The 15,521-nt window shown below is 42.8% G+C and overlaps 1 protein-coding gene across 1 annotated transcript; it reads left to right on the top strand.

The window, feature by feature from the left end:
* Nucleotides 1-1,493: 1,493 nt before the first annotated feature.
* On the top strand, nucleotides 1,494-15,195 carry LOC149995705 (uncharacterized). Its single transcript, XM_090259288.1, has 3 exons — nucleotides 1,494-1,499; nucleotides 2,124-2,247; nucleotides 11,313-15,195. Exons 1-3 carry the CDS (start codon nucleotides 1,494-1,496, stop codon nucleotides 13,142-13,144), a joined length of 1,962 nt encoding a protein of 653 aa, XP_090115414.1. The 3' UTR covers nucleotides 13,145-15,195.
* Nucleotides 15,196-15,521: the final 326 nt, after the last annotated feature.

Genomic DNA, 15,521 nt, shown 5'->3' with positions numbered 1-15,521 from the left:
CGATATAGTGAAAAATCTGGGGTAAATAATTAAATATAATATTTTTTAAAATCTCGCGATAAGTGAACTGCGATATAGCGGGACCACTGTAAGGGGTTGTTTGGTCTCTGTTCTGGTGGAGAGGATGCACCCTGAGGGGTACAAAATAGGGAGGTTATCCTGACATTCCAAATTATGTTAACATAAGTGCAAAAGTAGATAGATGGGCTCAGTTAAGGTGAAAATTGACCTTTCTCAAGGAAATTATCGATCTAGGACAAGACTCCTTGTCGAGACTGCCTGTTAGTTGGGAAGTTTTAGTTTCTGACCGTATATCTATGGGTATCTTCAGCCTCTCACTTTGTAAGGGAATCATGGTGGAGTTTACTAAGCTGATCAGGTTTAGCATGTGGCACGCCCTGGCCCAGGTTGTTTTTGTTGTTTGTTTTATTTTAAAGTATATTTATTTATTTAATTTTAGAGATGGGGGAATGGAGGGAGAAAGAAAAGAAGAGAAACATAGATGTGTGATAGAACGAATTGGTTGCCTTTTGCTTCCCCTGAACTGGGACGTGACCTGCAATCCAGGCATGTGCCCTGACAGGGAATGGAACCAGCTACCCCTAGGTTAGCAGGCCAGCACTCAATCCACTGAGCCACACCAGCCAGGGTTAAGACCCCTGTTCTTTTTTATCCATACTACCGGCTAGTGGAAGAAATTATGGAAGGTTATCTAAGGAGAGGCACCTGCACTTCCGAATGCTTTGAGGTGCCACAGACCTGAGATAGGTACCTCAGGTCTCCTCCCTTTTTGTTAAAAACAAGGAACAGGGGGACAAAAATCAGACCTGTAAAGTGGTCAAATGAGAATTTAGTTCAAGTATATAATGGGGTACTTGCATGAGAAAGGCGTTGATCTCTCCTGGGTTTATGAGTCTCCATCTAACTACTAGTGGGAAACAGATTATGGGAGTAAAATAGGAGGCATGGAGCCCAGGAACAGGCACGTTCTGTGATCTGAGGAGTGATGATGAACCAAAGTTTGGTCTCAGAGGTAGAAGAAAAGTTTGGATTGTTGGACCATTTTTTAAAATTATATTTTTCTTCATTGTTTTTCCCCCTTATTCTTCTCTTTATTACCCTCACTCCTTTACCCCATTTTTTAAATTTTTTTGGATAAAAGCATGTAGTTTCAGATTTTAAAAAATACATTTTTTTCCTCTATTAATTTTTTAAGGAAGAAGGATGGGGAGAAACACATGAATATGTGCTTGCCTCTCACACAATACCAACTGTAGATGCAGCCCACAACCCAGAAATGTGCCCTGACCGGGAATAGAACCAGCGACTGTTTGATTCACAGGACAGCACTCAGTCCACTGAGCCATATCAGTCATAGCTAGTTATTCAGATTTTGCAGCTGGAAGGGCGAAAGGAAAGTGTTCAAAACCACCCTAGCGTTTTTAGTCGTAGCAGCTGAAGCAGTATAGGCGCCATCAACTGGGCTAGGGAAGATGGTGGTAGGTTAATTCTCTTTGGGAATATCAGGAGGTCTTTTTGGTTCACACTTTCAAAGGTTTAAAAGAGAAATTAGTGAAGACCTTTAGTAAGCAGCTAAACACGTGGCTTGGGAATATGCTGAATGGTTGAGGATGGAATCAAGCAATGTGGGAAGATCTTTTGTTCATGACGGCAAAGGAGGCAGAGCTGGGGATGTGAACCTGGGTGTGAGGCTGTGAAGCAGGTAGCAATCACACAATGGTGCACAGCTAGACGAAGTGTGAACTGATGGTCATGGAAACCTGGTGTGGAGACATAAGGATGGGTCATAACACCATGTTTGGCTGTCCTTTGAGACATGAAGTGGGAAATGCAGTGAAATATCTTAGCAGGAAGAATGGGGCCCTACAGCCTCGGCCCCGAAATTAGGAGGCATTTTTCTGTCCCACTACCTCATATCCCACGTGCCCTTGCTGAGGGTTATGTGGGTGATTAATGAGGCAGATGAGACAGCAGGCAGGTCTGACACCAAGGGCTGCTGTGCTTTCCTAACTGTGTGTCCTGAGGGGGCTGTATGTAGGGCATTGTGGGATTGCTGTATTTCAGAGAGACTTTTCCAGATTTATTTGTGTTAATTCTGACAGGTTGTAACCTTTGAGGATGTCGCTGTGTATTTCTCCAGGACAGAATGGCGTCTTCTTGGTGAAGCTCAGAGATCGCTGTACCTGGATGTGATGCTGGAGAACTATGCTCTTATATCTTCGCTGGGTAAGACCCTGTCTCCCAGTGCGCTCTTCTTTGGCACTCCTGCACCCCCTTTCCTCAGGGTTAGAGTTCGTTTCTTCTATTCTAAGCTCTGAGAATCCTAACCAGGGTTGTACTCAGGGTGCAATGAATAGCAATCTTGGGCTTTTTATGGGAGTTACTGGGTTCTTCTTTCCAGCAAGTCTGCTAGCATGCAGGCAGGGTTTATAGTGATAGGTTCTCAGGGATTAGAACTGGGCTTGCCCAGGCTGAGGTGAAAGGCATGGGTTCAGGGCAGGGCAAGGTAAGGGTGGGAAGGGCAAAGGTGTCAATAATCACCAGGTCCTTTGTCCTGAGGACTCTTATCTTTAGAGGGGTGGGGGTGGGGGAGCTACACATTGATTGTCAGATAAAGGTGGTGTGAGTTTCCCTGTGAGGTTAGACTTGACTACCCCTTATGTAGGTATGTATGGGGGGTGTGTGGGAGGTTGTTAACTTTAATTCTCATTTTGCTCTAGGCCATTATATTGCAAAAGAGATAGCTGTCAGAGCCCTGGCTGCTGTGGCTCAGTGGACTGAGCGTTGGCCTTAAGTTAAGTGTCGCTGGTTCGATTCGCAGTCAGGGCACATGACTAGGTTGCATGTCAGGTCCCCAGTTGTTACACAGTGATGTTTCTCTCTCTTCCTCCTTTCCCCCCTCTCTAAAACTAAAGTTAAAAAATAAAACAAATTATTTAAAAAAGAGAGAGAGAGAGAGCTGTCAGGAGGCAGTTAATTAAAATGGAGGCTGTTACCCACAGTTATTCATGGGCTCTTTCTCTAAGTCCTAGGGACTCCCTCATAAAACAGAGTGACCAGACAGGCAGTTAACAAAAGCTGTTTTATGGAATTTCTTTGGCCACTGTGGAACCCCTTCTGCCTACCAACCAGGCCTTTGATGATTACACACTTTCAAATGCTTTTGTTACAGAACCCCTGGGCTGCTCCAGTTGAAAACAAACCCACGGGCTCTTTAGTTAGGGACCCGATTGCCCGCTGCCAAAATTATAACTCTCAATACCAGAGTTTGGTGAAAAGAAAAAGAATTGTTTATTTAACAGTTATATAGATTTAGTTATTTGCGGATTTCTGTTGTTAAGTCTTATGCTCTTTAAAATACCCACAAACACATATCCTTGCCTCCCCCCCTTCCAAACCAGGCTAGTTTTCGGGAAGTCAGAGAAACTGTTTCCCTACTTTCCAAACACAGTTCAGCTTTACCAGCAGCTGCCAATCATTCAATCCTGATTGGGGAGGTCCTTTCTGTGCTGTGGTGCCCTCCAGCTCTCAATGCAGGACCGCCTGGATTCTCAGCCTCCTTGCAAACTGCCTTCTTCCTGCAAACCGCGCAGATCTCCTCTCCTCCTCAAAACCGCATGGCGAGAGCCTCTTAAAGCAGCCCGGAGACCCCTTCTCCAAGCCACATGGAGAAGGCCCCTTCACCAAGCCACGTGGAGGGAGCACACGGGAGAGCGAGAGAGCGAGAGCCCGAGAGCGCGAGCGCGAGTGAGAGCCCGAGTCAGAGCGCCAGAGTGAGAGCCAGAGTGCCAGTGAGAGCCAGAGCCCGAACGAGAGCTTGAGAGAGTCCCAGAGTGAGAGCACAAGCGAGAGTCAGAGCGCCAGAGCCAGAGCCAGAGTGCCAGTGAGAGCCAGAGCCGGAACGAGAGCTTGAGAGACCCCGCTAAAATGTCTGCAGCTGCTTATATATCCCTGACTGCGTCATCTGACGCAGTGGGCGTTGCAAACAGTTCTGACCATTCACAGACCCTTACGTAGGCTCTGTGTGCTTTCCATACCATCCCCTGGTTCAAGACTCCTCCCATCTGCCTGAGGCTTTGGATGCATTAAAGCCATTTGCATAAGAAAGACAGTAGCCACCAGCCTCAGGCATGTGGAAGCATTTGAAAAGCTGCTTACTTCTCCCCATCCCCCAGCAGCAAACTCTGGGGATTTTTGGACTCCCCTGTTTCTGTAACAGTTTCCCCCCTTTCAGACTAAGACCCTTTATAATCTTATGAAGGACAATGGGCGAAGGTCTCATGCTCCTCTAACTGCTTCCTGCTGAACGTGGTCGTCGTCCTACCTACCCTTGGGTCTAGAAATCCCTAATAAGAGTGGGGATGTAGGGGAGGGTGCCCTTCCCACATGGGGAAGAATCTTGCAGAGTCCAGGTCAGTTGGCTATTCCTGGGTAGCAGCATGCTTGGTTTCCAAGGGCTGGTACTGCTGGACAAGCTGGCATTCTTGTCGTATTCTGAGGGCAACAGACTTGGCAACAAGGTTAAAAAAACACAATTCAACCTATAACCTCTATATACAAAAGGCAGGGATTAATTTTTCAATGTCCCACGTTAGGAAAAGAAATGGCTTCTTTGGAGGAAGGTGTGCAGGGCACGTCACACCTGTTCAAAGCCCTTTTGCCCACTATACTTAGTTTGGGCTGAGGGGTATAAATTTTGGATTTCCCCCCTCTCAGACCTCTGGGCCCTTTCTGTCCAAGCCATTAGGACAGAAAAGAAACCAGTTTTAAAGTGAAGCCTGCAGACCACCCCATACTTCACCAACTCAGCCACTTAGTTCAGCCAAACCGTTGAGTCTCAGGAGGTGACAATGCAGATGGACTTCTTAAGTGAGGCCTATATGTACAGATAATTACTCAGGTAGAGATCATAGGCTTATGCCCTATGAAAACAGAAAGAACATGCATGTTAAATCACACAACACAGTTCACAAACCAGTCTCTTAATCTGAGAGACTGTCTTATTGGGAAGACCTCCAGTTGCAAGGCATTTGACATTCTTCTTGCCTGTAAATAAAGCATCCTTGATAATGTCACAGACTTGGTTTAACTTTCAAGTGAAAAACAAACTTTATAGACAGCTGCACTGAGCATTGCGATTTTCCTTGAGTCATGATTTTTCTCCTTAAGATTACCCTCCTTGCCAGTAAAGGGACTGCATTAAGTCCAGTTTTAATTTAGCCTGTTCATTTGCATAAACACAACAAGAGCAGTGATTGATCACATATGATCCTTAAGTCTACTTTGCTGGAACTTATACAAGGAACCTTCATGTTGACTTTTAGTTTGCCCATTAGGGCACAGAAGCTGAGCCACATACCTGCCATTCAGCCTTGCCTGCAAACACCTGCTTTCCCAAATCCTTTGGGTTTTCCATTGTGCCTTGAGGTTCTTTCTAGCCATCTTTCAGGAAAGCAACCTTCGTTCCTTCCCTGGAAAGACTGCCATGAACCGCACAACCAACCAAGGTGTCAGGCCTTTTTCCTTCTGGGCTTTCCTTAGCTTCAAAAGTCAAGTTCAGTTCCTCAGGGCTTTCTGGTAACAACCAGAGCCTAAGCATGCCTCCTTCAGGCATGTCACTCCAGTCAAAAGTCTTGGTTAACAATACCTTTATTAACAACTGGTCTTCTTAGTTTTATGCAAAGAAACCTAATGTAATTACTTACTCCTTTAAATTGCCAAATTCTGGAGGGATCAGGTAAGGAGAACAATACACAGTGTGAAGGAAAATCCTTGTCCTTCTAATATTCCCAAGATTGCATTTCCATGCCTTATACTTTCTTTTGTTCACTTTCCTACATGTGAAGTTTTTTAAATTTTCTCTGGGAAACCTCAATTTTCCTTTCAGATTATATGGCCAGTACCAATACAGAGAATTCCAGACCCTTCCTAGGCCTCAGAGAATTCTAGGTCTCCAACAGCTAAATGCCAAACCAATACAGGGAATTCCAAATGACCTTTCATAGGTCCCCAATGGCTTAATGCCAATACAGAGGTACAGTAACCATACAATTAGACCACAAGTAGTTGAGGTTTCCCTTTTCCCAGGTTTAAAAACTTTCACAACCTTTCTATACATTTTTATGACTTTCCACAGACTTTCTGCAACATTCACAAACTTTCCATATATTTACCCATTCAGATTTAACCATAACCCATTTCCAATTCTTTTCCACACTGTAAAGGACTCTACCCAAACTCAGTATTTAGCAGCTAAAATTTCCCTAGATTTGTAGATATTCTGCAGTTTTCTGAAGCTTAGACCTTGCAAACACCTGTCATGCAGCAATGACTTGAATGTTTAGACATATACCATTTTGCAAACAAAGCACATCACCTTAAGAGCATATCTAACCCACCATTTTGCCCACTTCAAAGATGGCTGCAGCATTACATGCAGCATCTTTGAAGACAGTGGCACCCATAAGTACCACCCACAAGATGGTGGCAAACCCACGTGACTTATCCACCATGGTGGAGCACTCACGTGGCTTACCCTAAATGGCAGTATACCTATGAGGCTTAGTGTCCAAATCACAACCTTCATGCAGGCTCTGGAGGGAGAGACCCATTTCTCCTCCTGCAGAGGTGGAGTCATTGGCTTTGCAGTCATTTCAGAGGCTGGCTCCAAAAAGGGTGGTGCGAGAGAAGTCCCTTGAGTTTGCAAAAGGGCGGGCACCACGGAAGCCACTTCCATCTCTGGAGGTGGTATGGTGGAAGCAACCTCCACCTGCAGAGGGCGCTGCGCCACAGGAACCGCTGCCCCGGAAGCCTGGGCCTCCTGCAGAGGAGGTGGAGCCACTGCTGCGGAAGCTATGGCCTCCTGAACCGCCCCCACCTGTGCCTGGCTTGGTACCAAATTAGGGCCTTTGTCTCCCGGATTTAGAGAATTAAAGAGGGCTACTTCCTCATTCTCCCTTTCTTCCGGCGTTTGACTCTCAGGAAAAGGCTTTGAGACCTCTTTTTTCCTCTGCACCATTATTTGGGCCTCCATTTCTGCTAAGGTCTTATTATGCAACTCTACAAATGCATTTAGATAATAAACATCTTCCCAATTTCCCGATTGCAGACAGTACCCCTTTAATTGATTAATCACATGGTAATTCAGAGAACCATTCACAGGCCACCTTTTCTTACCACCCAGAACACACTCAGGCCAAACAGTGTTACAATAATAAATTAATATTTTTCTAGTCATAGGATAACAACAGTATTTATCCCAATTTTCCAAAATTCTTCCCAGCGGGCTGCCATCAGGGACTTGCCCAGAACTGCTCTTATTAACCCAGACATACATGCTAATGGCTATAACCAAAACAATCCCAAGGACTAGAAAACATATATACCACTCCGGCATCCATAATTCTATTACTTCCAGGAATTCTCCTAACCGGACAAACAAATCTAGTATCCACGATGCCATTATTTCAGAAATGCTCAGAAATAATTTTTAGCAAACAATCTTACTTCTCTAATCCCTTCTCAGTTCTATTTTCTTTTCACCACACTGTCGTGCTTAGGCGGTCGGCGCCCTCAGAAGGTGTCTCTCAAGGGGGTCGACCTGCCACGGGCAATTATTAATGTCCCATCTGGGGTGCCAAATTGTTACTTTCAGTCCCAGATAATGGAAATGATACACAGAATATCAAGGGCTACCGTCGCCCGTGCTAGCACGGGGTTTTTATGGTGTTCAGAACATTGGGCGATATTGTGTGTCTGGGCTAGGACTGCTGAGATCTTGGGTGGTGTACGTCTTCCTTCCTTTCTCTACTTTGGTGTATTATCTGTTGCACCTAACAAACTGACCCTTGATTGTATCCAGGAGTCCTCCTTTTGGCTTCATTGACCTAAAATCTCATGAACTTAAATTAAAACGCAAAAGAAGGCAGAAAAAACAAACGCACACGCTCTCCTGGTGACCTTGATTAGAGTTTGCATTGCCCCTGTGCATTGTGTTCGCTAGTGTGTGCTCTGTCCTGACATGTTGACTCTGGGAACTGCCTGCTTCCCCAGTTCTCTGGGTAGATTCTGGACTTGGCGGGGCTGTTATGTTTGCACTGGCCCTTCTCTCCCTGCAGCCCATCACCTGCTGAAGTCAACCCTCACAGGGAATGATTTGAGGACAGTAGTGTTGCCAGAAGCCTGATGCATTTCTCATTGATTAGTGAGAAAAAGCATTTTTTTGTACTCTTGTTTACCATTTCTATAGCTACATATATATTTTTATCCTCACAGAAAAATATTTTTATTGATTATTAGAGAGAAGAAGGGAGTGAGAAGGAGAAATATCAATGTGAGAGAGAAGCATTTGTAGGTTGCCTCTAGTTTGTACCTTTCGAAGGGGATCAAACCTGAATCTAATCTTGCATGGGACAGTGCTCAACTTAATGAGCCCCTTGATCAGGGCTGGATCCAATACTATGCATATATATATAAGTTCTGTTTTCTTAATAGTATTTTCAAAGTTCAATAAGTTTTTTTGCTGTAGAATGGGATCATCTACCCATTGTTGAAAGGGGAATATTAAGTTGTCTGGTGCTGTTGCGTTGCGTTCTCTGCCTTCAGATCTCATGTTGTTTGCTTACTGTACTTTGGTGCTCTGTGGTGGGGTGCATAGTGATTAAAGAGTTTTCTTCCTGCACTCTAGAGCTAATTGCATGGAATATTTTTGACATTTCTTTATTTTCAGCATATTTGTATCAATAAATATTCACTGAGTGTTTTAGAAGCAGCAAATATTTTTTGTGGGAAAAAAAATATTTTTTAATCCAAGTTAACCCTAGCCAGGCCCTGATTAATTAATTGATTTTGAGATTCTATTTAGTTTTCTTTTAGAGAGAAGGGAAATAAAAGAGGAAAAAGAGGGAAAGAAACCTATTGGTAGCCTGTGGGACACCTCCAACTGGACACCTGGCCTGGAATGGAAAACACAGATGTTCGCTGACTGGGTTTCGAACCTGTGACATTTGGATTTGTGGGCTGATACTCAATCCTGTGAGCCACACCAGCCAGGGCTATTTGTTTTTTTCTATAAAATTTTTTGTATTTAAATACTGCTGACATATATTATTATGTTAGTTTCATAATTATACATTGTATAGCTTACTAAGTAATCCTCTCAGTAAATCTCTCCTCCATCTGACACCATACATAATTAGTAGAATATTATTAACTATATTCTTTGGGCTGTATTATATGTCCACAAGACTATTCTACTACTGCCAATTTGTACTCTGTTCCCTTCACCTTTTTTCACATGTCATGTGACTTTTTTATGCGATTATTTGAGCCAAATTGTTGACAATGGACAGGAAACGATCTCAAATGCTTTTGCGTCTTGCGCGTTTTTTATCCCTCCAGCTGCTATATGTCTTTTGAATTTTTTGAAGGACCTGCTCTTGCCACCTTGTCATTGTTTTCTGCCTTTTTTGTACTTCCTTTTTGTCTTCCTGTCTTGCTGTCTTTTTGTTTTTTTATTTCCTCTTTTGTGTATCTGTCCATTAAACAGGATTATGCTTGAGGTTTGTTTTTATTAGACTTCCATAAAAGTGCTCATACTCTTAACAGTTCATTGTAACCTGAGAACAGCTTCAGCTATATGGAAAAATTATACCCTTTGCCCCTCTGCCACACAAACCCCTCTATATGTTTTGATGTCACACTTCACATCTTTAAACTTCGTGTATCTATTCACAAATTGTCAGCATTGTTATTTTTAATACACTTTATTTTTATCCTCTGCAAGAGTTATATAAAGTACACTATACCAATGAACTCTTTTAAGTATTGTGAACTTGATGACATGACCGGCCTTCCAGAGACTTTTACACTTTTCTATGTTTTCCTGTTTCTATTTCATATGCCTGTATGTCAGCTGGAAGACTTTTTTAAAGAATTACATTTCTGGTAAGTTGTTAATGCAACAAAACAGGCCCCTAGAGTCATTGGTAGCACCAGAGCCATGTCTGAGAGAAGTTCTCACTCTTGTATTTAAAATCTAACGATGTTTACTAAGCATGCTTTCTCTGTAGTTCTTTCTCTTATTCTCCACTTTGTAGCTCTTTGTAATAACTGGGCTCTTAAGCCTCTCACCTGTTCCTAAAGGAATCCTTTTTTATTGAGCATAATTGTCTTGTTATTATTTTATATTTAAAAATTTTTATTTATGTATTTTTATAGAAAGGGGAAGGGAGGGAGAGGGAGAGAGAAACATCAGTGTGTGGTTGCCTGTAGTGCGCCACCAACTGGGCATCTGACCCACAACCCAGGCATGTGCTCTGCATGGGAATCAAACATGTGACCCTTTGTTTCACAGGCCTACACTCCGTTCACTAAGCCGCACCAGTCATGGCTATTTATACTTGAAGGAGGTTGAATATTTGTATTTTTTGTTCTGCCATCCTGCTGTCGTCACTTACATAGAACCTTTGCACTTGGATTCTTTGTCCTGAGTTGTTCTGTGACGATGCTGGTTATCATCTCTTCTGCTTTCTCTTTGGAGTTGCATCATCTGTATTCGACATAACTGCTGAACTGGGAGGGAGGTGGAAGAGTCCCCTGTGTACCACATGAGAGGATGGTCAAAGAGGGTGTCTGGCGTTTGTGAAGGGGAGTTAGGTAGAATTTGATTCTACGGCTTTGTTAAAACATAATGAGGAAGCACTTCTCTTTAAGTGTATTTTATCATTATTGCCAGGGGCCACACTTGATCCACTTGTTCTCTCCCAGTGCTGGCACATTCTTAGTTTGTCATTTTCAACAGTTTTCATTTAAACTCAGAGATCCAGCCAGGGATAATGTCTGCCTCTGAGCCTCTACACCACATCCATTTCTGTGAGGAGACCTTTTGGTGTCTCCTCAAATTTTGATCAGTGCCTGTGGACCTTCATGTGTGCACATACTTCTCTGGAGACCTTGCACAGCATCTGCTCTGCTGCAGTTGGTATTGATGGTTTGAGGCACATTCCCATTCCTCTACACAGTCTTACTCACAAGCAGGACTTTTTTAAGGCAGCTATTATCTGAGGACAAGTTGTACGCCCAGCCTCTCTTCCTTGTGTCCCATCCTATGCTAATATCTTTCATTTAGTGAGGTGCCCATTATTTACTGACCTGAGGGCCTTTCTCAGAGTCTGTCTCACAGCTCAGGAAATCACCACATAGGTGCATGTCAGATGTTACACATTCAAATTAGTAATAGGCACACCTACCTATAGGTCACTGTGTATTCACTAGTGTTTGCTTCTGTTCAGGTTGCTGCTGTGGAGCAGAGGATATGGAGACACCCACTGAACAGAATATTTCTCAAAGACAATCTCATGCTAACAACTTCAAGTCAGTGCTGTCTTCCAAGAAACGCCACCCCTGTGAGAGTTGTGGAACCGTATTGAGAGAGATTTTTCTGTTGATTGACCTGCAGGGAACACAATACAGCCCAACACTGCTGAGGTGTGGGATATGTGCAGAAGCATTTTATTTCAGTGCAGGGAGTCACCAGCACCAGGTGGAGCACACAACAAAGAATTATTTCACAAGCACTGTGCGCAGAGTCTCCCTTGCGAAAAGCTGCAATTTCCATGTGTCAGGGAAGCTTAGTGCCTCTGCTCAGGTTGCAAAATGTTTTCTCAACAGCTCTGGACATAAGGAACAACTGGGTGCTCACAGCATGCAAAGGGCAAAGGAAATCTCTACGTCTGGAATAAATTTGAAAAGTACAAAATATTGTTATACCTCAAGAAAATGCAAGAAAACCATTAGCTGTGATGACGGAGTTATTGAGGAGCAGAGATTCCTTACTGGAAGACAATGTTTTGAGTGTTGTGAGTGTAGGAAATCTTTCACCAATTGTTCTTCACTACATGTTCACCAGAGAGTTCACACTGGAGAAAGGCCTTATGAGTGCGATGAATGTGGGAAATCTTTTACCAATAGCTCTTCCCTCCGTTATCATCACAGAGTTCACACTGGAGAAAGGCCTTATGAGTGCACTGAATGTGGAAAATCCTTTACGCAGAGCTCATCCCTTCTGGTTCACCAGAGAGTTCACACTGGAGAAAGACCTTATGAGTGTACTGAATGTGGAAAATCTTTCACTAGTAGGTCTAACCTTAGTGAACATCAAAGAGTTCACACTGGAGAAAGGCCTTACAAGTGCACTGAATGTGGAAAATCTTTTACTCGTATCTCGGCCCTGTCTTATCACCACAGACTTCACACTGGAGAAAGGCGTTATGACTGTGGTGAATGTGGGAAATTTTTTACCAGTAGCTCTTCCCTCCTTGTTCATCAGCGAGTTCACACTGGGGAAAGGCCTTATGAGTGTGGTGAATGTGGGAAATCTTTTACCAGTAGCTCTTACCTCCGTTATCATCACAGAGTTCACACTGGAGAAAGACCTTATGAGTGCACTGAATGTGGAAAATCTTTTACCCAGAGCTCATCCCTTCTGATTCATCAGCGAGTTCACACTGGAGAAAGGCCTTATGAGTGCGGTCAATGTGGGAAATCTTTTACCAATAGCTCTTCCCTCCATTATCATCACAGAGTTCACACTGGAGAAAGGCCTTATGAGTGCACTGAATGTGGAAAATCTTTTACTCAGAGTTCATCCCTTCTGGTTCATCAGAGAGTTCACACTGGGGAAAGGCCTTATGAGTGCAGTGAATGTGGAAAATCTTTTACCAAAAGCTTTGAACTTTGTAGGCATCGTAGAGTTCATACTGGAGAAAGACCTTACGAGTGCAGAGAATGTGGAAAATCTTTTGCCAATACTTCTACTCTACATCATCATCACAGAGTTCACACTGGAGAAAGGCCTTATGAGTGCTGCGAGTGTGGGAAATTTTTTACCAGTAGCTCTTACCTTCGTGTTCATCAGCGAGTTCACAGTGGAGAAAGGCCTCATGAGTGCAATAATTGTGGAAAATCTTTTACACGTAGTTCTGCCCTCCGTTGTCATCAGAGAGTTCATACTGGAGAAAGGTCTTATGAGTGTGGTGAATGTGGGAAATCTTTTACTAATAGCTCTCATGTCTGCCGGCATCACAGAGTTCACACTGGAAGAAGGACTTCTAAGTGCAGTTAACGAGGGAAATCTTGTACCTGTAGCTCTGTTTTTTATTGTCATCAAAATGTTCATACTGAATAAAGGCCTTCTGAGTGCTGAATGTGGGGAATCCTTTACCATCAGGGTCTTCACAACAAAGAAACACACATTGGGAAATACTTTCCTATGCCTATGTGCTTTCTGTATGTCCTGCTTTGATAAGTGTCTATTCAGGTCCTTTGCCCATTTTTAAATTGTGTTGTTTGTCTTCCTGTTGTAGAATTGTAGGAGTTGTTTTTGCATTTTATGAGATTTAACACTTTCTGATGTATCATTGGCATATTATGTCTGAGGGAAGGGTACCTTGGTTCAGAAAATTTTGACCACCTCCCTCACAATGCCCTGAATACAGAGGCAATAAAACAGACTGGAAATAGTCTGGGGAATGTTGCACCTTTCTGATAATAGGGAAGAAGTGATAAATAGATAACAACCCTCTGTCGCCAGGCTGACTTTCATGTAGTAGGTTCAAAGCTTTGTAAAAAAAGTTATCCCCATCTTGTTTGGCAAAATTTCTTGCATGATTGTTACTAAAGAAATCTAAAGTCTGAGATGGGGGATGGGGAATTCTCACTTGAGGTGCTCATTCTTCACTCTCCAGAACAGGCAGACAGTTTCTGTGTCATTTACATCTGTGCCGTGGGACCTGCTGGTCAAGGAATCCCTCAAATATGATCTTCCGTATAGTTGGTTCCCTTTTCGTCTTGATCGCAGTTTGTTTAGCCATGCAGAAACTTTTAAATTCAGTGAATTTTTTGGTGAGGATATTATTTATTATTGGAGAGATGGGAGGCAAGACAGAAAGAGGGGAAGAAACATAGATGTGTGAGAGATACATTGACAGGTTGCCTCTCACACCCCCAACTGGCACCAGGCCCACAACCCAGGCATGTGCCCTGAACGGAATCAAACCAGTGACCCTTTGGTTCACAGGCTTGTGCTCAATCCACTGAGCTACAACAGCCAGGGCTCAACTTTAGTCATTAGATTTTAGTATCACTCCCATTTATTACTTTTGAGGTTTTTTACATTCTGTATTATTGTGTATTCATATTTTACAAGTTTAGTGGCCTGTTTAAGTGCATCTTGGTGTCGCTAAATCAAGTAGAAATTTTTAACACCCATGTCCATCACAGACGTATAAATAAAACACTGTTACAGATTCCACTTGTAATTCATGCACTGAAAATGTCAGAATGTACATGCAACTATTGCTATGAATACATTATGGTTGACTCAGACACTAAAAAAACATCTTCCTGCTGTTCCTGGTGAGCAAAGCTCTGAATGAATGTCAGGAGGCCAGTTGTATTTACTCAGAGATGAGCACAAAGGTACTTTAGAGGTGTGGAGGGATCTTGGAGGGGAGATATCAGGAAGCCCTAAAATACGTGGATGTTGTGTCACCATACCTTTTACTTTTATGACATGTATCTGGGAATACTGGTTATGTACCAATGTCACATTTGCTGCCAGAGTGAGTATAATGTTGGCATCCATGTTGTATGGAAAGTGGACATCTGAACCTGAGGGAAAGGTTTTCAATTTTAACTTTACCACCTTGTCCTGGACATGATGATCATTTCAGCTGTAAATTCAGTGAGGTTTTCTGAATGGGGAGTGCAGATTATTTGTGGAAGAGAATGAGATCAGACGAAGGAAGGTATTTCTATTAATTAATGGAGGTATGCAATGAGAATAACTTACACAGCTAGAAAAGGCTTAAGCCAGAAAACGGATAAGACACAATGTGTGGTAAAGAACACTGACTTCTAAGAACGTGAGATTTAACCTGAACTAACACTCTCCCAGAATCTTGGCTTCATGAAATTGCTGTTTCTACAAAGTTTGAGTCCTTTTAATTCATGAGAACTTCAGGGAAAAATAGGTGACAAGGATAGGAAGTGGTTAGCTTAAAAATTAAGAGTCAAATAAAAGACATGGTGTTGTATTTCATTTCTGCAACCATCATTTAGTAGTTATTATATTTCATCTTATTCAGAGGTTCTTCTAGTTCTTGTTATATATCTATGAATGCACAACTGTGTTTGCTACTTGACTTCCTTAAAACCTTTCTTGAAGCCTGGCCATTAATTCAAAAAGTAAATATATGTTATACTAAATCTGAAGGTGATACGTGCTTTTGAAACATGAAAAAAACAACCCACCAAAATGACAAGTGTGTGGATCCTGAGTATTTTAAGAGCTCTCACTGAAAGTGAGGAGAAAGATTTAATTAGATCACATTCTGTTCCATGGACAATAAAAATGTAGGATAGTTTCCTCATCCTTGCACCTTGGCTGGCTGGAGTGTCAGACCACCATTTCTATGATCATTGTGCCAGTTGTAGGATGC

Source organism: Furipterus horrens, unplaced genomic scaffold (genome assembly GCF_987537825.1).
Source record: "Furipterus horrens unplaced genomic scaffold, mFurHor1.1.pri manual_scaffold_13, whole genome shotgun sequence".
Taxonomy (NCBI): domain Eukaryota; kingdom Metazoa; phylum Chordata; class Mammalia; order Chiroptera; family Furipteridae; genus Furipterus; species Furipterus horrens.
Note: the sequence above shows the minus strand (reverse complement) of the source record. Positions and strands in the feature narration are given on the sequence as shown.

Excerpts from the sequence above, each read along its gene's own strand:
- LOC149995705 (XM_090259288.1), top strand. Across the intron at positions 2,248-11,312 it reads TGCTCTTATATCTTCGCTGG|GTTGCTGCTGTGGAGCAGAG; the intron begins GTAAGACCCTGT and ends GCTTCTGTTCAG.